The sequence below is a fragment of the Diadema antillarum genome, unplaced genomic scaffold (genome assembly GCF_040938485.1).
Source record: "Diadema antillarum isolate AM-2024a unplaced genomic scaffold, OU_Dant_1.0 seq00000533_RagTag, whole genome shotgun sequence".
Classification (NCBI taxonomy): Eukaryota; Metazoa; Echinodermata; class Echinoidea; order Diadematoida; family Diadematidae; genus Diadema; species Diadema antillarum.
In genome coordinates this window covers 1,616,975-1,641,340 of record NW_027271484.1, presented here as the reverse complement: position 1 = coordinate 1,641,340, position 24,366 = coordinate 1,616,975, and the positions used below count along the sequence as shown (strand labels likewise).

At 40.3% G+C, this 24,366-nt stretch overlaps 1 protein-coding gene across 1 annotated transcript in view; it reads right to left on the bottom strand.

Moving 5' to 3' along the window:
• Positions 1-24,366, bottom strand: part of LOC139734620 (chromatin-remodeling ATPase INO80-like) — a 107,254-nt gene that overhangs the window by 61,135 nt on the left and 21,753 nt on the right. Inside the window, exons 15-25 of the mRNA XM_071645404.1 lie at positions 22,590-22,707; positions 20,740-20,825; positions 17,645-17,812; positions 17,133-17,263; positions 16,521-16,781; positions 15,351-15,705; positions 14,689-14,826; positions 13,750-13,969; positions 13,029-13,156; positions 10,386-10,480; positions 9,905-10,136 (exon numbers count right to left, since the gene is read on the bottom strand). Of these exons, the coding sequence (XP_071501505.1) occupies positions 9,905-10,136; positions 10,386-10,480; positions 13,029-13,156; positions 13,750-13,969; positions 14,689-14,826; positions 15,351-15,705; positions 16,521-16,781; positions 17,133-17,263; positions 17,645-17,812; positions 20,740-20,825; positions 22,590-22,707 (1,932 nt within the window). The remainder of the gene's footprint in view (positions 1-9,904; positions 10,137-10,385; positions 10,481-13,028; positions 13,157-13,749; positions 13,970-14,688; positions 14,827-15,350; positions 15,706-16,520; positions 16,782-17,132; positions 17,264-17,644; positions 17,813-20,739; positions 20,826-22,589; positions 22,708-24,366) is intronic.

The following is a 24,366-nucleotide window of genomic DNA, read 5'->3' as shown; positions in this document are numbered from 1 at the left end:
ACAGGAAATGAAGCCTTTTATATTTCTTCCCCCTCCGCCTGCCACTCCTCTCTCCGTCTCTTTCTTTCTACTCATCTATTTATACATCAATCTCCCTTTCACTCTGATTTCCTCTCAATTAAAATTGTTCCTCTCTTGTTTCAGCAATGCTAAATTAAACCACAATGGCGAAGACCCTAATTGGCATTGGGCTGCTCATGCCATGTTCCGTTCCTAGCCGACCGTCCTCCTAATTGCAGCAAACACATCCTTTCTCTCCCTCTCTCTCTCTTCATTCTCTTCCCCCACTATAGCATTGAACCTGATTAGACCAGAAGGGCACTTCACAGCTACAAATCTGCTATCATTTCCCTTGCCAATTAGGCAAACACACACATACACACAGAGGCAAAGTCCCAGCCAGCTCTTGAAAGATGCTGGGACGCTCAGTGGTTTGGAGTCTTTGGTCACTGGTGTGTGTATGTGTGTGTGGTGGGCGGGGGTGGGGGGGGGTGGGTGTTTAGACCAACGCTGGATCTATCTCACTGGACAATATAAGACTTCTGTCCAAGCAACAGAAATACAGTCTTCTGTCACTAAATTTGCATAGAATCAACAAATGTACCTGTCCATAAATGGCCTTCCGGTAGGATACTACTGTAAAAGTGGAAATTTTTGTGCATTTCGAGCAACCAGAAACTAGCACAAAAATAAAAGCACACAAATATTTTTGCTTGTTGTATCTACCACTATGTAATGTCTCAATTTTGCAAAATACAGAACATGCAAAATTCATCTTATTCGGCAGAGCACGCAAACTTACTTGTGTGACAATATCCAGTAACTCCACATACAGTCTACACACAACATTTTTTGTATGCATGTATGTATCATGAGACATTGAGGCATGGTGTACTTTAATGAACATTTACTGATGATATTCTCAATCTTTCCACTGAGTACACACTTGCTGGCGTTCTCCGAGGTTTTGTGGCTGTAGGTCACATACCCTGCTTGTGAATCATGCAGCAAAACTCAACCTGTGGCTGAAGGGATTTACTTTAGCGTTTAGGGTGGATGACAGTACCTGTAATAATAGTATGCAGCAAACCACACTAGGGATAAAGTGTCACCATTCCTTCTCTACCCCCCCCCCCCACTTTTCTTCGTCATGTAGAGGGAACTGGGGAAAAATGGAAATCACGCAGGAACACATGTCATTCAAGTTCAGATGAAGCACTTGTACAAGCTGTCATGAGTGTGCCTGTCAAATGCATGTCATTAATCATCAACTCGAAAACTAATGGAGGAAATTGGGAAAATACCACACACAGCTCTGCGAGGCTTCATTGACCTTTTGATAACTGCATAAAATATGACACCATTTCAGATGGCTTAAATCAAGGCTAATTAAAAAAAATCACACCATGTAGTGACTGACCAACTGTTTTGGTGGGGGCAGGTATTGTTTTAGATCAATATACCCATGTATATGCTACTATATTTGAGCATACTGGCTAATAAGCAAGTTTTGGTTGTTTTCTCAAGGTTTAATTAATGTGGTCGGGCTATACCAACACGTTCAGTTAATTATGACAATAGTGAGTCAGGTTCTTTTAGAATACATGGTCTATCACCAAAACGACACGATGGTTTTACAGGGACGCCGCCGCCACCACCGCCGCAATCCACAAGAGTTGATCACTTTCAGACGCAGGTGGATCAGGTCTGTGCAGAACTCTCCCCATCAGTTTTGACTGGTGAAAGTGTGTGTCATGGGAGTATGTGCAAGAGCTCTGGGTACATGTGCTATCTCGTCCAAGTACCAACTGGTGGCTATGAAAGTGCAGCAAATGTGGCACTATCTTGGGATGACAAAAGTGGATATATTTTCATGTATGCACTTTATTTTGACCAATATTTACGTCACTTCCCAAACTTCTTAGATATACAAATATTTGACACAGTCAATGCTAGTTTTGTAAATTGATGCTTATAGTTTGAAAGTTTGTAACAGGCAGACAAGACAAGACTATGCGAGCAAATCGTCTCATCCCCCTCCACCCCCCCCCCCCAAACAATCAGCTGTAGTCTATCATCATGCAAATGGGAGAGAGGATGGGAAGCAGTAGATGAATCATACCTCGGAATATAAGAAGCTAGTATCTTCTATGTAAGCCTTCCCTCTTTAGCAAATCTACTTGATAGCACAAACAACAAAATGCTGAATAAGACATATACCCAAGTCTCACATTTACAGTCATATCACATAATGTATCCACCTAACATGAAATGAGGAATACACACACACACACACACACACACACACACACACACACACACAAACACACACACACACATTTGACAAAACCCAAACTCTCACTGCAGAGTGGATGCCATGAAGAAATCATAGAAATCCTGCAGGAATTGCCACCTTTAAAAACACCAACTTACTTGCTTGAGGCTGCAGTACGATAATAAAAATAAGCAGGTTCTCATGTACAAAAACTGCAAAGTTTGCATTTCTATGCAGGTCTTGTATAATTCCCTGTCCCTGCAGTAAGTAATACATCAAATGGATACAGAATATTTGCAGGTAGCGTTGATGTAATTTGCCATTTTGAGGGCATGATGTACAAATTCTAAATGTAGATATTATACAAACACACATGCATGCACACACACACACACACACACACACACACACACACACATACACACACATACGCAAAGACTGGATATCTATCAGAACAGCACACCCATGTTCACAGAGACTGTTGGATTTGTATCACATTTGAGTTGGAGCAAAATTGTATCACCCAGCCGGAAAGCCACCTCTTACACACTACTGGCTTTATTCTGCTACTGAGCAGGTGATAATACTCATAAGCACAATCTTCATACACATTTAATCATTAATTACTTAATCATTTTCACTTGCTATCTACCAAATAGCCGAGGTTATTACATTATATTTGTATGATGAAGACATCAAGTAAAACCTTGTAATTTCCGCAAGTAGCCTCATGAAATATTTGTTTCTCTCATCTACAAATGACTCTGACCTTGGATGAAAGTGGTTGTTTCCGATCTCACCGGGAATTTCAGTAATTAGATATCGCCATCGGAAATACCGACAGTATTAAAGGCACATTAACAAATCGCAGGTGCATTATTAACCAATATCACTTGGAATAATATTTTTGTGTATGTGTGTGGGTAACTGTACCATTTTAGTGACCAAGCCAAACCTACGCACCTTTGCAACAAAGGTTATTGATAGTTCAGGTCTGCCAACATTCCTACATCCAAATCAAAGCAATTCCACATAGCAATCAGAGAGATATCTGTGTGTTACATGAATTTCAATGGCTGAAAATAATTCCCAAATCAGGGAGATTTCAATATTCTCTTATTCAGACATGAATAGATCGTGACATTTTCAGGGAGACTTGGCAACTCTGGTAGTTTCATCAAAAGGAATGATACAAACAAAATGTACGATAATCACTCCGGTAGAGAGTGCAGAAATGTTTGCATACCCATAACCCAAAGTGCCACAAAACATACTGATAAGAACACCCAACATGGAACATTTTACGATGTTACTAACTGGTTGGCAGGATATAAAAAATGCAGTGCCATTAACTCATGACCAACACATTACTGTATACGCTATAATTTTCGCGTACATAAATTTTCGCGAATTGCCGCTGTCACACATTTTCGCGAGTGGTTAAATTCGCGATTGGGGGACCAGAGAAAATATGAAGTGGTAAAGAAAGTGTGAATTTTCAACTTACTAGCATATAAGAATGATACTAGTTATACACTGCATGAAAAAGACTTGCCAAACTCTGCGAACTAGTAAGTTAGAATTCAACATTTTTGAAGCGGTTAAGTCCATCGCGCTAGATTTCTGACGAGTGGTCCCCTTGCGATAATGGATTGGCTCTCTACAGTATTCGTATAGTAGACGTGGACGTGCGTAAACAAGCTTAGCCAGTATGGTCTGTTCGGTAAGCCGTGACATGGTATTCTAGTACTGAAATGTTCGTATCATCAAGGCAAGGAATTCATTTTGGAAGGTAATATTTTCGCGTGTTGTTAATTTCGCGAATAGCTCCCGACTCGCGAAATTCGCGAAAATAAAACCCCCGCGAAATATATAGCGTATACAGTATGTGTTTCTTTTTGCAATCCACTACACTTTTCCTCAACAATTTTTGCAAACCAGCTAAAACACCGTGATATGCAATCATGTCTAGGGGTTTAATCTGCTCATTTCGGATTTAACATTAAGACAAAAATTCATACAAAGCAAGTTTTTTTTTTATTCCACTTCCCTTCCCCGTAAATTTTTCTCTCACTGAAGAGTATAAAAGAACTGAAGCACACGTAAGAGGAAAAAAAGCAAAGCAAAGCAAAAAAACAAAAAAAAACAAAGCAAAACAAAGCAAAACAAAATAAGAGAGGTCAAATCATACTCTGTATGCCTGTACATCAGACTAATCTCATTTACACTGCAGACCCTAATTTCAAGACTCTAATTGAGGCGAAGACGACCTACATCTAGACACCTTCCAGACAAGACGGGTCTGAGTGATAGATTTGCCATGTGATGGCTATCGGTGAGGGGACTGTGGCGAGCGGTCGGTCGATGGACAGGCCCTGAGTAACCGATCACTGACCATCATGAAGGTCAGTTAATTGGGTGGCAGATGGTCAGCTAAGCAAGCTTGGCCGGTGTGAAGGGAAGAGAGGCGAGAGAGAGAGTGGGCGACAGACATCAACAAATTGTACTACAGCAGTAATTAGCGTGCCTACGTGTTGTCCACTGCTGCCTACTGCATGTAAGTGAAATGTGATAGCATCATCTGCTATCGCAGGGAAATATCTCGTTTCCAGACTGGACCACTTCTCATCCCACGAGACAAATGAATGCTGATCGAGAGTAGAACTGCATTCTATGCAAGTCGTTGAATCATTTGTAAATCGAAGACACGGGAGGTGCTACATTCTGATATGAACACGATTTCCCGCAAAAAGAATGCCGAGTTTAATATCATTTTAAAAACGTGAGGTTACTAGGAAGTGATTGAAGCTGGACAGTGGAATAATTTCACATGGTAAAGGCAGTTCTCTTGTACATGTAACAGCACACAAAATAGTTTGCCAAACTTAAAAAGGCAGCTTAAACCCACGTATTTATAAAAAGAAATTATTAACCTTTATGTATCTCCTTTTTTTTTTTTTAATCTATGGATAAATGTGCCTGTTGTCATCAATCTCACTTTATTTCCTCTGAATCACCGTTTCAGCCAACAGAGGGGTCTGGAGACAAGTATTACACAATTCATGGTTTCTCCCCTGAAACTACCGTAAGTTTTTTTTTTACACAGAAATTATATGTAATTTACTATTTGAGAAAAATAGAAGCCTTTGCTCATAGACATTTTGGTGTAAAGAGAAAGAAAATGAGATACACAAATACACACACACATAAACAAGCTGGAAGTTAGCTGAAAGTTTGAGAATAAAGTAGAAATTGGTTGCTGCTTTTCAAAGGTCCTTACTGGCTCACACTACAAATGATATTGCATACTGGCCCATGATAGCATTCGCTTTATGTACAACAGCATTCTGTTTTCAAGTACGACATGAAGTTTAATAGCAGACTGCCCAAGGGATTGCAATCAGAGCAAAAATTTCAAAAGAAGTGATCAAGGTGTTGGCATTGGAAGATGATTAAGTCTCCAGCGGTACTTGAGGTAATAGTTTTCTGAAGCATCACCCAGCCAAGAGGTATAGTTTTTGTTCTTCTTCAACTTCTTCCTATCTCATCTGTACAGAGGAGGGAATGGTGTGGAGTAACAGCAGATGGTAACAATTTGTGCTGGGTTTCCAAATGGCATACTGGATATAAGAGACGGCCTTCTGCCACTCCAATCTTATTTCAAACATCCCTAGCTGCTGAAAAGCAGTCTGTGACATATATATGACTGCTGTTCCAAGGTATTCGCAGAAAGACATTTGCTTGAATGCATTAATGATTTCTGCTAGCCCGCAACTGCTGTCAAGATTGGTAGTGTAAAAAATAGCTCCATATAATAAATGACAGAAATATTGATTTCAGGGTTGCTTTCCATGAAATATTCTGCATCATTGAACACAACTATATGCGGTGACCCTGCTGTTCATCTACATCATCACATATCTGATTCAAGGGTATTAGTCGAAAATTGATATACCTATCATAGTATTGGTTTATTTCTCTTTCTGTTAACAAATAGCTATCACAGTGCTCTTCTGTTGTGCTCAAGTTTGCTTCTAAGATGACTGAAATGACATTGTGCTCACATTGAGGAGGGTGTGTGCGTGGAAGGAGCAGGGCCCTGTTTCATAAAGCTGTTCGTAAAGTTACGCATGACTTTACGAATGACTTAGATATGACAAGCCAAGTGGGTTTCCTAATCATTGTTAATTTCAATAGCTAAAGTTGAAATTTGCAGATGATAATGATTATTCTTACATTTTAACACACGTTTTTAGTTGAAAGTGTATTTTTGTCCCAATATAGATGAAGTAACATACAGTTGTAAGCTGTTATAACGTAAGGGGAAAAAAATGGGCACACATATTGGCACTTCATATTCCCGTCGTTCGTAAAGTCATGCGTAACTTTTTCGAACAGCTTCATAAAACAGGGCCCAGGTGTGGTATCAAAACTGAAGCTGTAACATGATTGTCTTCACACAAAAGCACATCATCCTGTTGCACATCTTCATCACATGTTATTTTGTATCATCGTGATTTGATAATCAAGAGTGTATTCATCTGTTACCTAATGATCAAACACACACTCATTCACACGAGGTTTACACAGAGAAAATACCCATATCATAGGCACGCTCCATGCTAGCAATTTGCAAAACCACCGCAAAAATATGGAATACTGTAAAAGTGGAATTTTCGCGGTGTTGAAATTTTTGCGCATTTCGCGCAACCAGAAACTAGCGCGAAAATAAAAGCACGCACATATTTTTGCTTGCCGTATGTTCCTGTACTTGGTGTCTCAATTCCGCGGAATTAGAAACACGCGAAACTCTTCTCATCCGGCCAAGCGCGAAAAATAAGTCACGCAAAAATATCCACTTTTACAGTAACACGTGTCCTCCCAAGTTATTGTTATGCATGTCATTCATTACAATTTTCTCATTCTGGTGGATTTTTTTTTTCATACGTACGGTAGTTTATTTAAGGGCGGTGAGTTGGCTCAGTCGGTAGCGCGTCTGCCTCACGATCACGCGGCTCGGGTTCGAACCCAAGTCTGGACTAAGCAATGTTGTGTGTGAGCATACCGCCCCCTCTAGCAAGAGGCAAAACACTCTGTCCCTCAGATAGGACATAAAATGGAGGTCCCGTGTATGTGAGAGTAACAACTCATGCACGTAAAAGATCCTGCTTCATTCATTCATTGCAAAGAGCAGGGTGTTTAACCCGGTGAAGTGGTCCCACCTCACATCCAACTTGATCCCATGGAAGACCAGCTTAGAGTAGCTGAATATGGGCTATCCAGCCATCTTCTCAGATGGAAATGAACAAACAAAACAAAACATCTCCATGTTCGACATATATGAGAATATTTCAGGAAAAAATGACAGAGTCAATCATACACAGTTGAAAGCATACTGCAGTATGAAGTGGTCAAGCTTCATGATCTTTACTATGTCAAGCTTTCAAAGACCACCCATCAATGATTGAGCAGGGCCTCTTTCAAACAGGTACTTGCAATAGCTGTAAGTCACGTCACTGCTATTCACTTTGGCAACAATGTAGATGCTAACAGCTGATCAGTTATTGAATAGCAGTTGCCATGGTAGTGGCGATCTCAATTACATGAGATTTTTGGTGAACAATTCATCAGAAAAAGAGAATCACTTCAAAAACAAAAGCAATAATCAAGTGGAATGAAATCTGTACCAAGCTCATATCACTGCGACAAATTTGTCCGACTTCTGAATGAAAGACATCAAGAAGTTATGATCATACTGCGGAAGGGTCTATAGATTACTATCATTTCCGGGGGCATGGACTCCAAGATAACTCGATAGATATGCTTTCCCCCATGAATGTCTTTGCATGACAAAGGCATGGGATTCAGTGGTTTGTTTCCTATAGAGAGCTGCTTCAATGTGATCTTGATAATATATGGGAAATTGACCGGAAATACTCTTAATCACCTAAACCCCTTCTGAAGCCAAAGAACAATCCTCACAAGATCCTTCCATATCAGTAAGGACAGACCTGTTGTCAAATACAGAATATAAAAGTGCACTGGACTAAAAAATGATGCAAAGTCTCAATCCTCATACCCATCAAATATCAATGCTTGAGAAAGAGACCTAAAAAGGGAGTGTCTTGATAAGATACATGTGTGACAGATACTCATCAACCATCAACACTGCCATCTCACACAGGATACTGATAAAAATGTATTATTATTATTATTTAATTTTTTGCTTTGATATCTATGTCCAACTCTTTATTAAAGTGGATTACAAGCCTTCACAGAAGATTTCAGGAGAATTAAACTGGATTCCAATAAATAATCAGTCTCATCTCAATCAGGAATGAAAGTCGGAGTTCTCTAGTCTTCTTCACAGACTGACTATAAGCAGCACTTTAATGATTATTCTATGAAAGAATATCAGTCTTTAGAGTAAACAGTCAAACCTTAAAGCTAAAATATAAAATACGGCGGGACCTTAACATTCATCTTCCACCATTTGGAATTTGCTTGCTATATATTGGGAAAGATTTACCAGGAAACTTGTATGGCTGGCGCAATTTGCCAGGATATGGAGTTGTTTGGTAGCATTTTGAGATAAAAAAAGAAGATGGTATAGCGACTTTTATTCGGAAGTGCCCTCTCTTGTTCAGTAGTGGGTGTGTAGAATGCTGCTAAGTTTGTGGAGATCAAATCACGTCCAAGCAGTAGTACTGAATCGCACACAGAACAAACTGCATGTAATTCACTCTCAAGCAATGACTTCAGCTATGGCCCAATATATTGTAATCAATGTAATCAAATGTAAAACATCCCGTAGCAACCACGACTGGGTAAGCTCTAAAACTGTAGTACTTCCTTTGAACCTTTTTGGTTAATATTTCGCATTTTCATCATTACCCAATGATAATCATGTTATTGTGGCATTCTTTCACACATTTCTTCAACATAAGTATACAGATTAGAGCAAAATTGACAGTTCTGCAAGCACACAAGAACTACGTTTTGGCGTTTAAACACCCCGATGTGTTCTGTTTATGCCTATTTGCCTAACAACGCCCACGAATCCTGAGCTTGTCAAGTTGCAGTACGAACATGGTCCATGGACAGAATGAAATGACAACATGACACTGGAAGCTCTGATTTGTTTTTGTTTTTGTTTTTTTCTGCAAACTCTCTCACAGATACTTTTTGAGTCCACAGGTCTCATTTCTGTCATATAGTGATGAGAATGGGCACATAGATTTTAAATGGACTGAGATCACACACCATATGGATACAGCAGAAAAAGGTTGATGTCAATACTACGAGGAGAATTTCAGATGAGCTGTTGTGGCTTAGTGGACAAAAGCACAGTCTCTCAATCTCTAGGGTCCCTGGTTCAAGTCCACAACCAGTAGCACTTGTGTCCATGGGCAGGGTGCTGTATTCCCACTGCCTAGTCCTTGGGAAGGAACTTAAATCTGTCAGGCCTATGACAGTTTGTAGATAATTATAAAAGTGCTCTTCCTTAGTGGCCGAGCAAAATAAATCTAAACACAAGCAAACAAACAAAATTTACCAATAATGTTTTTGCCTATTTACTTTTTTTCCACCGGTAATCAAAGCAGACATAAAATTGAATTTGTTTCCTACCTCACTCTTCTCTCTCGCCCTTTCCAAGATGTGCTCCTCAATGGTGCCCTTGCAGATGAGCCGGTAGACGGTCACCTGCTTGGTCTGGCCCAGCCGGTGGGCACGGTCCATGGCCTGCTGGTCCACAGTGGGGTTCCAGTCACTGTCGTAGAAGATGACGGTGTCAGCTGCAGTCAGGTTGATCCCCAGACCGCCGGCTCGGGTACTCAGCAGGAAAACAAAGATGTCGGACCTAGCACATTGAGGAAAACGGAGGAAAACGTCACTGATTGTTATCTTGCCATAACATAGAATAAGGCAATTTATAAGCATGAGGCATTATGCACAGCCATTGTTGCAAATGCAATGCCCAATATTCCTAGAGTAGGGCTGAAAGGCCCATAGTTATTTCATATCATCATTCAATGACTCAAAGGCCACTGTCATTAAAACTTAGCATCACCTCTGAGCTTCAGTATGCCAATGATGAAATGAAACTCACCTTGTCTGGAAGCCAGCCACCATGTCACGGCGGTCTGAGATCTTGGACGAGCCATCCAGCCTCATGTAGGTATGCTTGCGGTGCCACATGAACTCCTACCAAAACATAGAAACACACGCTCAGTTGTTACGAGTAGTTTGGTGAACGCATGATTTTGCCTAATCTTCATAACTTGAACACGAGCATGATATTTGCAGTATCTCCAAAACATATCCAAGCAGTAGAAACATGTTTTTGTTTTTTTTCAGACAATGGTCAAAATTTCATGAAGGTGGTTTAAATTCTGTCCATGGATTATGCAATTACGATCGGGTAAATGTGTGAGACACATCACATCTGTTATGAGACATTCAATGCTTAACGCATGCTGACACACATGTGTGCAAGGTGAATTAATTTTGCATTTCTTTTAGTCTATGGACTGAATACACACAATGGCTTTGAGAACTACCACATATATGAAATTAGGGCCGATATCTCTCATGACTATACAACCAAGGTAGGGGATCAAATGTCAAAGTCATACTTGCGGTCACATATTACTTGCCAATCTGCTTAGCACAGCACTCTCATACTGCATAAGCTGTTATTTTCGCGAGGGTTTAATTTTCGCAAACTTTGGAATCACAGTTGGACCATGAATTTAACAACACGCGAAAATGTCACCAAGCGCTAAAGTGATAGTGCACTTATGAAGGCCACCATGTCAATAAGTGAAAACAACATCTCACGAAAGTGTCGTGACCTCCTCATTCGCGAAAATATCTGTACGCGAAAATAACAGCATATACAGTATATACATTCTCAAATTAGTATTCATGTCCTACATCCTAGAAGTCACCCATTGATACAACTTGAGTGATGTCTATCAACTGTCTTATTGAAGGACAATGAGACCAATAGTAATGACATTTCAACTCACGGCCCTCACAACCAGAGGTACATGTCTATAAAAATATCCAAGCAGTTCGAAGACACCCTTTTCCCAATATCCTAGAATATGACATCACACAATAATGTTAGCAATTTAACTCATACATCCTGGTTTTGATCTGAATGCCCCTCAACATATACGACTCAACTGCATGATTAAATAGAAGAAAGTGATCTCAAGTTTGATACAACTGGTCATATCAGGGCACATGAATACATAGATATCTCCTCAAAGAAAATCTTCATCTTTATTTTCCAACAAAAGCAAAATGCTACATTTCAATAAAAATACGACTAAATCAGTGACAGACTAAGAATGTATTGCAACCATTTAAATGTTGAGTAGTGAACCACCATAATGCCGTATGGGGCATGTCAAATTTCGCCAAGATTTTTTAAAGCAATCTGCTGCTGCAACTCCATTGCTTTCATTAAAAACTTCACCTTCTCTTGGGATCAAAGTCTTATTACTGCTGAGTCTTTGAACACACATTTTCTCAGAAAAAGCATCCTCATTCTGAGTGAGGACAATAAGGGACAAGTGGCTAAACAGGTGCAACCACTGATCAGTGGGTGCAACAAGCCCATGCCAAAAAGGCATAATCTACTTCCTGAGGGCATCATCTACTTCCTGAGGTCATCTCGACCTTGCAAATGACCTTCCAAATTGACTCTCTGACCCTGGCAAGTGTAGCAAGCTTGCCATTGGTAAGATTCTTCAGAAGGCTTAGCGTGGATCAACTATGACATGATGTATCCGTACTGCCAGTCTAATGACAGAGTAACAGACAATGAGGCGCTTCAAAAGTTTTTGTTTAAAATAGTATCAAACACACGAACAAAGACCTAATGATAAGAATAAAGAGGCCAGTGAATTGGGTGTTAAGGAGCAGAGATTTACTAAAGACTTTGTAATTACTCCCAGGCAGCATTATGGGAACATTACACCACAACTGAGGTCCAAGCCATGCAAGATTCCTGACCCCTAAAACTCAGAAATTATTTGGCTGAATACATTGTGCTTGCTGATACATTAAAGCCCCAGAATATTTTTGTGAAACCATTAAAGAAAAAAAATGATCTTGAAAACCCCCTTTTTTTTAAAACTGATAATTCTGAAGGAAATATTTGACCACAATTGCTTTTGTTCTGCTAAAAAAAATAATTGTGTGCGGTTTTTTATATTCAACAAACAAACCAGCCCTGAACTCAATTCTAAATAGGCAACTTTTTAAAGAAATAATCCTAAAACCTTGTTGTTTAGGGTATAGTTAGGCTAATCAACTACTATCACATTTTACAGAAATCCACCTTGTTTTGGGTACATTTATGGCTAATCAACTACAATCACATTATTACAGAGATCCATACTTACTTAACAGTCAATCAATCACAGTGATGATATTATGAGTGCATTTGCCTAAATTGTATTGGCCCTATAATATATGGCTGTCCTATATTGACACAATGACACAGAACTGCATCTCGTTTCCTTTAAAGGCATTTGAAGGCATCTGCTTTGGCAAATAAGAAGTTGGCATTGCATCCATTAAGCGTCTGTCTCTATGTCTTGAAGATCAGTCTCCAAAGCCACTGGTGGTCTTGAGTGGCTGCCAAACTCGGTGTGATCTCCTTTGCAACAAATTACAATGTGACAAAGGCTTGGGGGGGGGGGGGGAGGTTTGCCACTGACCACTACAATTTACTGACCTCTAGGATGTCAATCATACGGGTCATCTGGGAGTAGATCAGGACGCGATGGCCCTGGTCTTTTAATCTGGACAAGAGCTCATCCAAGACGTACATCTTCCCTGAGTCTGTGACCAAGTGCTCTCGGTCTGTAGAAAGAGTGAACAGTAAGTAAGTCAGTGCCATGCGCCAAGTGGAACAATCTAACACATCATCTTGGATTAGAAAAAAAAAAATGTATGAAGACGTTTCTAATATATTGCAACTAAGACTTAAGACTTTGACTTAGACTTAGACTTAACACTGACAGAAAATAAAGATCAACATGATAAACAGAACATGTCATAAGTAACCACATAACCATATTTTGTTCAACTGAATATGAAAACACTAGGAGGTTGCCTTTGCTCCTTTCCTCTGTACAAATCCACAGACTTTCATGATCGGTGTATCACTACATGGAGGGAAACTTCCACTATGATCGTAACTTTGTGAATTGAGGAAAAAAGCCTTGAAAATAAAATGCTATAATGAATAGCAACAATATCTAAAAAGTCCTATAAATACAAACATACACAAAGATACACATGAGTATCCAACCATCATTGCAATTACAACTGCAAGTTATCTATCATAAAGATCTCTAAAGGAAGGAGATATCTGAAGGAGAGGCCCCTAGATATTCGGTGGTCTAGAGCTCTGTCACAAGGCCACATTAAAAGCTACCATGACAAGACTTTACCTGGGATCCATATCTTGGACCAGCCGCATCGAGGCTTGACGGCAGCCAGTCCGCCCGGAGGGGGAGGTCTCAAGAGGTTTGAATGCCTCTGCTGCTGGATCTCTGCTGAGCCGTACTTAGCACACTGCAGAGCCACGGGGCTGTCCCCTCGCCACAACCTGTGGAGCCGGTAGGAGGCGTGGCGGTCGTTGCAGTGGAACTTCATTGGCGCTGCTGTCACCTGCGGGCATGCACGAAAATATTGTTAGATCTATACCAAAAGGTGTTTACATGACACTACCTCCAAGATTAAGATGTACAGTATGCATTAAACAGCTGCTTCTTAGCCACTTAAAATTTGTCTCTAATATATGATACACACTTCACATCAAGGCAGTCTTGCTCTTTTAAGGAACCATCATGCATCTGTCATTCATTCTCTCTATATCCCCTTGAAGTCTGCTGTGTAGAGTCAGCTGTGTAGAGTCTGTAGGCACAAGCAAAGGTGCTGAACATTAGTTTGAACCACCACCCACAGGATGTGTGGCATACTGAGCTCCACTGCACTGCCACTACCTAGAGTGCAGGTTCAAGACAAGTTTAACTCAATGTGTGCGGTTGTGTAAATCACCTGTGGGCCACATTATTCTGAGATGGCAATGCACAAGCACGTTTGGAAAACAGTGTTTTTCAAAGCCATGTAATTTTTTTCTAAAAAAACATTTTATCCTTGACATGCGGCAAACAACGTTGTAGAGAAAATTCAATGTAAATTTCATGACAAAGCCATGATTACTTTTCTTGCAAATGGCTGGTAGTTACGTTATTGCCTCTGTGTGGTAAAAAACCTCACTTTGTCTGCAAAAAAGAAAGGTAGGCAGACAAATAGACAAAGAACGGATAGATGGATGGATAGACAGAGATAGAGACACAGATAAAGAGAAAGCCACTTTGACTCACTTTGGGTATGGTGCAGAAGAGGAAGGAAGGCATCTCAGTCCGCTGGCATCGCCTGACGATGACCGGCCTCATCCCTGGTAGGAGGAGGGAGCCGCCTTGCTTGGCTGCAGGACTCTCACTCTCCTGGCTGGAGGGACTCTGTAAGTCACATTCAAAATTAACAAACATTTCATTAGTTCACTTTTTAAGGTAGATGGGTAGGAATTGAGATGCAATATCATATTTCTTTCTCCTATTGGATAGAAGTTGGAGATGATGTTGGAGGTAAATTGCTGATGTGAGCATTCAGCTTTAATAAAAATTAAGTGGGATACACATCATCTTTGAATGACATGTCAAACACTATTTGAAGTCACCATTTCTTTCTTTGATCAGCCTACTTCTCTCTGAATAAGTGGTACTCATAAGGTTTTATAATATTACTTGATTTTTTTAACGTACTGAGTGGTCAGTTTCTGTGCATAAAGAATACACCTTGCGAGAGGGTCCAAAGTGACAAAGTTCTTCATGTTTTTTGTTATTTTCATATATCTATATTTATGCATTGCTTGTCATCATTGTGCCATTAATCCATTCTAATCATGTCATGAGTTCAAAGTATGCCACAGTATTGATCAAATGTGCTTGCGAGAGAAGCAAACCAAAAGGATGTAGAATCTTACCTTTCCAGGCGTGCCAAATCCATACCCTGGTGACTTGGCCCCGGTTGGCGAAGCGCTGGCAGACGACTTGTGCCTGAGAGGAGAAATCACTCCGTACGAGGGTGAGGAGGAGGATACCTGCGGAGATGACAGTAACAAAGATGGTGGCGTCGTTGGCACGGATGGCGTCGGGTGGTGGGAGGCATTCCTAGTCCGGACCCGCTTGTGCCAGCCTGTCTCGGCCATGTGGTGGTAGACGTGGGTACAGTGGGAGGCCAGCGAGGTGGTCCAGGAGGTGAAGACCAGGTCTCGGAGGACGGTGCCACTCTGCTGGCTGGGATGACTGGTTGGATGGAGCGGTGATACTAGCAGGAGTCTGAAGAGCAACAGAAAACATAAGCTACATTAAACATGCTTTCGGATCCGTGGCATTTTATCGAGAAAACTTTGCATTTCTCAGGTAGCATAGGTACATAGACATTCACAAATGCTCCAGACAGATATGACTTGACTTAAGAGAGTCTGAAGGAAAATCTATTTCCCATGAAATATCTTACAATACAAAACACTGCAATACAACATCCTCTGTTACCAATGTGGCTAATATAAGTTTCCACTTAACAATTATGTTCCAAGACACAATAACACTCAAGGAGGGCAAATGCAGTTTTCTAGTATGTCATTTCTCTCTCAATGATTCAATGTCAGAATAACAGCATGCAACATATGATTGGTGTATTGATTACAGAGCTCACTAAAACTGGTATGCTTTCAAAATCATCAAATATGGTGTCACACTGATGGTCAATATCTTTCAATATCATCATTACCATCATCATTCCATACCATTATAATCAAACACCATAATCAGCACCATCAACACCACTGTTTCCACCAACAGCTACAGCATCATCATCATCATCATCACCATCATTATCATCACTATCATTATCATCACCATCACCATCATCACCACCATCATCACCACCATCATCATCACCATCATGATCATCACCATCATGATCATCACCATCACCATTATCAACATCATCATCCTCATCATTCTCATCATCACCATCTTCTTCATCTTCTTCATATCATCAATCTCTTTACCAACATCATAATGAACACCTCCACATCATAGACTCGAGGACAAACTCTTTGAGACACGACGGTTAGAGAAAGTTTCACCTTCGTTTGAAGGAATCAGCCTCCTTCCACAGCTGGTCCTGGTACACCCTGTAGGCAGCCTTCATCACCAGGAAGAGCCTCAGCCATTGTACCACCAGGCTCTCTCTACCCACCAGGGCCCGCAGCTCACCCGGCGACACGTCCACAAAGCGGGTGAAGGAGAAGGCAGAGCGGGAGGTGCAGGGGGACTCACACGGGGGTGGAAAGAGGGAGCGGTGGACGTTGTCTGGCGCGTATATGGAGAGAGTGTTGTATAGCACTCTGGAATGACACAGTGACAAAGAGATTATTACTCAGTACTTAAATCAGTCAACACATATAACTGATGGTTCGTTACTGTTAGAGAACTATAACACCTAAATGTCCAGCTTGTAAACTGTTCAGGAGTTGAATAATACTCTTGTACTTAACTAAAAAGCATATCATACGAAGCTCACATCTGAATGCAGGTACACATACACTGTATGGTATCATTTGATCATTCAGGGGTGATAACATTAGCCAACTAACCAGCATTTATCACACCACTTGTCTATGTACGTTCCTAGAGTGTAATATACTGTTGACCATACAAATGGACATTGTATTGATCCACTGATCTGGACAACTCACTTGTCTCTGCTGGGACTGCTGTCCACTATATTCTCTGTCAGGAGAACCTTGGGCAAGATGACCTCATCGAGTTGAATGTGGTAGGGAGATTTAGTCTCTCTCTTCTCAAACAACTCCGGGTGATTGCAGACCTGCGTAAAAAATCAACAACCAAAAGAAGACATATCCTGCAGTTACTCCAGCTTACCATAAAAACCTATAACGGACAGGCAGAGGTCAATTTAGGAGATTGCAATTTAAAAGGCAATTACAGGAAAATATTGTAACTTCTCTTGTGGTTGCACATGAAAAAATAACCTATTGCTGCTGGATGTCACTTTTCTGGATATCAATCACGTAGTTGATGATTTAAATGACTGAATCCCAGGAGAAAATCAATCTCAAAGGACCTGCAGCTTATTGTAATCTCATGAAAATCATTAATTTCTGAGCAGTCTTACAGTTGTAAGGCATCACCATTAAAATCTTTCTCGATTGTCTACAGGCAGGACAAAACGCAAACACCTGCTTACCTTCCTGAATTGCATGACGAGATTCATGAGGTTGTTGGTGGTCCCCTGAGTCTGGGCAGTAGCCGAAGAGTGTGACTTGAGGAGATCCTCAATGGAAATCTTGTTCTTGATGGCTTGGTAGAAGAGACGCTGTCGGGTGCTCAGCTGGCAGTACATCAGGATCTCAATCTGTCAGCACAAAATGTAAAATAGTTAATAAATCTGGCTGAAGAATGTTTCAAGTAATGTACTCAGGTTGCACAAACACAATGCAATGCACACTCTGTGCTGTGGTTGTAATGCACCCTCACAGGTTAAACATTTTCATTCTTGACCCCACTAATTGTCTATATGACCAATGTAGGACTTTCTTTTTAAAACTAGAAATGTCACTAAGGCGACTGGTATGCCTCCGCCATAATGCATGATTCTCCTAATACAATGTAGGTCTATAGTACATATGGACAATGTGTGGTTACATTTTCACAAAATTGGCAAAATATGAAAATGACAAGTTGGTCACAAATGTGTTGAATGTTTACCTTCCTTGACTTAGGTTTAATTGGATGAATAGGAGAGCAAGTATTTGGGGATTAAGGACTTTAACTTGACTTTGCCCATTCATAAGTTTATGCATTGAGTAATTTTCAAGGTATGGAGAAAAAGTGCAATTTCTGTACTGAAAAGTACATTGTTACCATTTTCATCTGGCCTTTGACCCTAAAATTCATATAGGATAATCACTGTCAGGCAGAACATGCATAAATATGTAGAACGTTTCAAGATAACTTGAGCCACTTCATAGATATGGAGGAAAAAGTTAGTTCAGCACTTTCCCTTGATCTTTGACCTTTTGACCTTTGAGGGAAAAAAAAGAAGTTTCCAGAGAATCTCTATTAGGTTATACATGCATATGCCAAGTGTAAAAACAAGAATCCTGCTGGCATTGCATAAATATGAGGGAAATAGAAAAATGTTGAAGTGTTGCCCTTGACCTTTGACCCCTGACCTTTGACCCCATGAACCCTAAATTCTCTAGATAATCACTGCCAGTCAGTACATGTATATATATCATGTTCCATGAAGATACCTTGAACAATTTCCAAGTTACAGAGAAAGAAGTAAATTTTTTATATTTTTATTTGACCTTTTGACCTTTGACCTTTGACCTCACCACTCCAAACTTTCACCAGAGAAACTTAATTGGGTAATACATGTATACACTAAGTTTCAAGAAAATATCTTCAGGCATGACATAGATATGGTGGAAATAGTGAAATTTTACGTATTTGACCTTGACCTTTTGACCTTTGACCTTGAGCATGTGCACCCAACAGTTGATAGGCACAACTTCACCCCCTAATACACATACATGCCAAGTTTCATTAGGATACCTCTAAAGGTTTTTGTAGTTACCCTGTCCACAAAATTCATTACGGACAGACGGAAGGACGGACGGAAGGACGGACGGACGGACGACCTTACGGTGATATACTTGTGTGTCTACCCCTTTGTTCTCCCTTTTGTTAAAATAGACACACAAGCAAAAATTTTAGCCACACAAGCCTGACGGAATAAAGGCCATCTATTGTGCACTATTGTTCTCCTAGCCACACAAGCATACTCTCGTTAGCACGGAAGGACGGACAGAAGGACGGACGGACGGACAACCCGAAAACATAATGCCTCCGGCACCACTTCGTGGCGGAGGCATAATCATGAAATACATCTCCATTGCTTACATCTTGTGTCTGTAATGTGGCAAATGGTTGGCACACAGCCCATACATGAGCATTACTTAGAGCGCAGTCTGTGCAGTCCTGAATATTGCTACGTGGAACATCGGGTAAAATGTGATTTATCCTGTCTGGAGATGACAGACATGTTTTTGACACAAGGTAATTTTACAATTTTTTACAAATTCATATATATCATAGCGTACAAATTTTAAGTTCAGGCAAGAAAGGTGTATTTCATGTAAGTTAAGTTTGATGCAAGAGAGACTTAGCCCAATATGCCTATGAGATTTGTGGAAATGTAAATGCCCCAATACACGCACCACATCACTGAAACATCCTCACAATTGTGCATAATATGCATTATTAACCCTATTCCCACCGGCGTTTCGCGTGATTATTCTGCAACGCGTGATGCTCTCGCCGCGACATTTTATGACTTTTTTCTTTCAAGTATCGCGCAACTTTTGAGACCAAATATGTCACTCCCAGGCATACCGTTTTGAAGCCACGCCCCTTTGACAAAAATTTGTCGACCCAAAAATTGCTCAAAAACATGATTTTGTGTACAAATCCAATGTAAATTGTGTTTTTGCAATAAATTGATATTAAAATAAATATTCTTACTTTCAATGGCTGATAATGATTTAGTTTAGCCTGATTATGCTTTAAAAAGTTTCTGCGACAAATTTTGACGAAAAAAAACATTATTCAATATTATTGTTGAGGATGTTGAAAAGAATATGTTCACCAAAAATTAGAAGTCTTGGAGCTTTATTTTTTGATTTATGGGCAAACATTTTATTTTTGCATAAACTGGCATAAATTAATTAATATAAAATACATAAATTACAATTTGAAAAATCTAACTATACAGTCTTGTAGATTACATTGGCCTCTACCTTAATGCAAATTTTCACGAGGATCACGCAATCCAAGACTGAGATCTGAAGGGGGGGCCAAAAAGGCCCCCCCAGTGGTTTCAAGTCCCTCAAAAACAACCTGTGGGATTAGGGTTAATGGCGGCACATGTTGGCACAGATGATTAAAAACACTACTGTGAGGTATAATGCCACACACAGTGTGCAGCAGACTTGGGCCAGTCAGTGCACCACCAATGGTGTATCTCGCAGCATTTTTGTCCAATGCATGTTATTAAATCATTTCATCATGCCAGAAATTCTTGATGCATTGGATGCAGCATAAAACTCTGCTTTCAATTAATAAATATTGATGTTTTTGAGGGTGTGCAAATCATGCTACCCGAATCTAAAGCTGAAGTGCACATGGCGAGCAATACTGAGTACTATCACTCTGTACAGGCCTGTTGCTAGGATCCTATCTCACATGAACGACAAGCTAGATTTCTGCTGAACTTACCTTGTCGGACAGCTCGTTCTCGACATCTTTTTTGACTCGTCGCAGCATAAAAGGTTTCAGGATCATATGCAGTCTGGAGAGTTGTTCTGTAGATAAAAGAGGAGTGAGATGAAGCAATCAAGAGTGGAGTGAAAGTAATGTCAGCCCGATATGTGTCTATGGGGCAACATTGATAGCTGACACCACTCACAAGACTCTAATGGAAGAGATCCTCCAAAGAAGTTTGCTTGTTGAGGAAGTTTATTGTACAAAAATACCTGGTCAATTGACTATTTGGTAGTTCTTCAACACAGACCTTGTTCTTTACAATAGAGGTGTACAGCATAATTATTCTCATTTTTTAGTAAGCAATTTGTTTAAATGGAGACTTTGACAGAAAACATTGCCAGCTACTCAGCAAATAACAGTTCATGAGGAACAAAGTGATCCTGCAGTCATATGTCCATCCCAATAGTCCTGATATAACTGAGACTGTCTGAATTTTCATCCTATCATCTTGGTCTGTCGGTGATCAGCAATGCAAACTCAGATTGTTTAACCCTAACTAGGCCGGGGGGGGGGGCCTCCAAGGCCCCCCCTTGACGTTTCGCGCGATGTATCGCTGTCGCGAGAAGCTATCGCCGCGACGTTTCATGACTTTTTTCTTTCGAGTCTCCCGCATCTTTTGACACCAAATTTGCGATGCCCGGGTGCGCGGTTCCGAAGTTGCGCATAAATATGCATGTGCATGTCAGACCAAAAATTGCTCAAAAACGTGAATTTGTGTACAATTTCAATGCAAACTGTGTTTACAGGCAAATTTCATAAAAGCATGATTATTTTGGGGTTTATTGATTAAAATCAATTAATAATGCATTTTCTTGTTCGGAACAATGTCACGGACAAATTTCATCGAAAAACAAAGAAATACATAAGAAATTCACAAAACAGTAAAATACTTAGGAAATTTCTTCTGATTGTGCAATTTTTTTCTCTTACATTTGCAAAGGACACTAAAAAGAATATTTACACCAAAAATGTGCCTGTTTTGAGCTTTATTTAGTGATTTATACCAAATTGTCTGATTTCATGCATCATTATGCATAAATTAGCATAATTCAGTGTAAATGATAATTTTTGAAAAAATTAACTTCATGGTACTTTAGATTACATCATAGGCAATGCGTGTGCCAATTTTCGTCGCGATCGCGCGGTCGACGGCCGAGATCCGGAGGGGGGGCCTGGGAGGCCCCCCCCCCGGCTCTATCATCTACCTAAATAGCCCGGCCTAGTTAGGGTTAAAGGAAAAGTTCACCTTCATAGACATGTGGGTTGAGTGAATGCAGCAATATTAGTAGAACACATCAGTGAGAGTTTGAGCAAAGTCGGACAATCCGTTAAAAAGTTATGAATTTTTTTAAGTTTCTGCTCAGTCACGGCTGGATGAAAAGACTACTATAGATTGATATGTCACATGAGTACAACAATATAAAGAAAGAATAAAGAAAATTCAACATATTCCCATTTTTCTCGCATAACAAAATAACACTCGACTTCTCTCTTTCAGAAGGCAGGGGGAATGATATTACCCTTAACATACGTCAGTAGCAAGTCAAAGAAATGTGCACTTTATTCAAAAAGTAAAGTTTTGTGAAATTCTCTTTTTATTTTCCTTGTATAGTTGTACGCATGTGACATCATACACTGTAGTAGTCTTCTCTTCCAGCAGTGACTGCGCAGATACTTAAAATATTCGTAACTTTTGAACAGATTGTCCAATTTTCCTCAAACTTTCACTGATGTGTTCTACTAATATTGCTGCATTCTCTCAATCCTTATGTATATGAAGGTGGACTTGTCCTTTAACTCACCTTCATTGATTCCAGACTGTTTCTCAACATGGCTCTCGATGTCTTTGGAAAACCACTCATTGAACTCCTCATGGCTGTCAAACAACGTTGGCATGATGAAATGGAGAAGGGCCCACAGCTGTGGAGATGAAGTGAAAATAAATTGTACACTCTTAGCTAATCTAAAAGAGAACAAGGCAATCGCCAAATTGTGTCTCGCCCATTCGCGTACAAGGAATTAATATTTTTTATAACTCCCAGAAGTTAATTGACCTGCTTATGAACTTTGACCTTGTGGTGACCTTCAACACCCTAAGGGACATTTCCCATCCAAGTTTGGTCACAAACGGACAAAGGGATCAAAAGTAATGAGCCATAATCGAAACGCGCCATAAAAACTTAACATTGGGCCCTAAAAATTTGTTGACCCCTTTCTGTGACCTTGGACCTTGTGATGACCTTAAACTCCCCAAGGGACATCTACCGTCCAAGTTTGGTCACAAACGGACATAGGGATCAAAAGTTATGAGCCACAATCAAAACCCGCCCTAAAAACATAACATTGGGCCCTAAAAGTTTGTTGACCCCTGTCTGTGACCTTTGACCTTGTGACGACCTTCACCTCCCCAAGGGACATCTTCCATCCAAGTTTGGTCACAAACGGACAAAGGGATCAAAAGTTATGAGCCATAAACGAAATGCGCCCTAAAAACTTAACATTGGGCCCTAAAAGTTCGTTGACCCCTGTCTGTAACCTTTGACCTTGTGGTTACCTTCAACTTCCCAAGAGACATCTACCATCACCCAAGTTTGATTGCCATTGTAGCAACATGTGCTGAGTTACGTGTGATAAGAGAGTCTTGCAAGCAAACTTTAATGTATGACCTCAAATGACCTTTGACCTTATCATGTGACCTCTTACGGCACCATAACATGAAGGTACCCCCAGTGCATCCATCACCCAAGTTTGATTGCCATTGTAGCAACATGTGTCGAGTTACATGTGATAAGAGAGTCTTGCAAGTAAACTTTAACGTATGACCTCAAATGACCTTTGACCTTATCCTGTGACCTCCAACGGCACCATAACATGAAGGTATCCCCCCGCATCTATGACCCAAGTTAAGCTGTAATCCAAGCAACTTATGTGAAGTTATTTGTCAAAAGAGAGTCTTGCAGGTAAACTTTAACATAGAAAAGAGAGTCTTGCACATACTCTTTAATATATGACCTCAAATGACCTTTGACATCATCACATGACCTCTGACAACACCATAACATGAAGATACCCCTAGTGCTTCTATCACCCAAGTGTGGCTGCCATTGCTGTAACAGTTGCCAAGTTATGCATCATAAGAGAGTCTTGCAGGTAAACTTTAACATTTGTGACGGATGACGGACGGACGACGGACGACGGACGGACGACGGACGGACGCCATTTGGATCCCTTAGTCTCGCCTTCACCTCCGGTGGGCGAGACAAAAATAATGGTGTGGATAGCCTCACGACTCTACTATAAAAGAATGCCAAGGGCCAAACCAAGAATTGAAAAAGGACAAAGCTCTTTGCAGTATAAAGAAAAGGGTGTAAAGATAGAATGTCCTCTTTATAACTATCCCTATAGGAATTTGAGTCGATCTTTATTTCCGATTCAATATATAGATATACAAAAACATGTGAATATGACAATAATACAAAACCATGGCAACATGCAAGAGGAGCACAATTCATCAGATTACAAGGCTCAGGAACACAAAAATACCCTACACACTAAGATAAGGAAATACTTCCCAGTGAA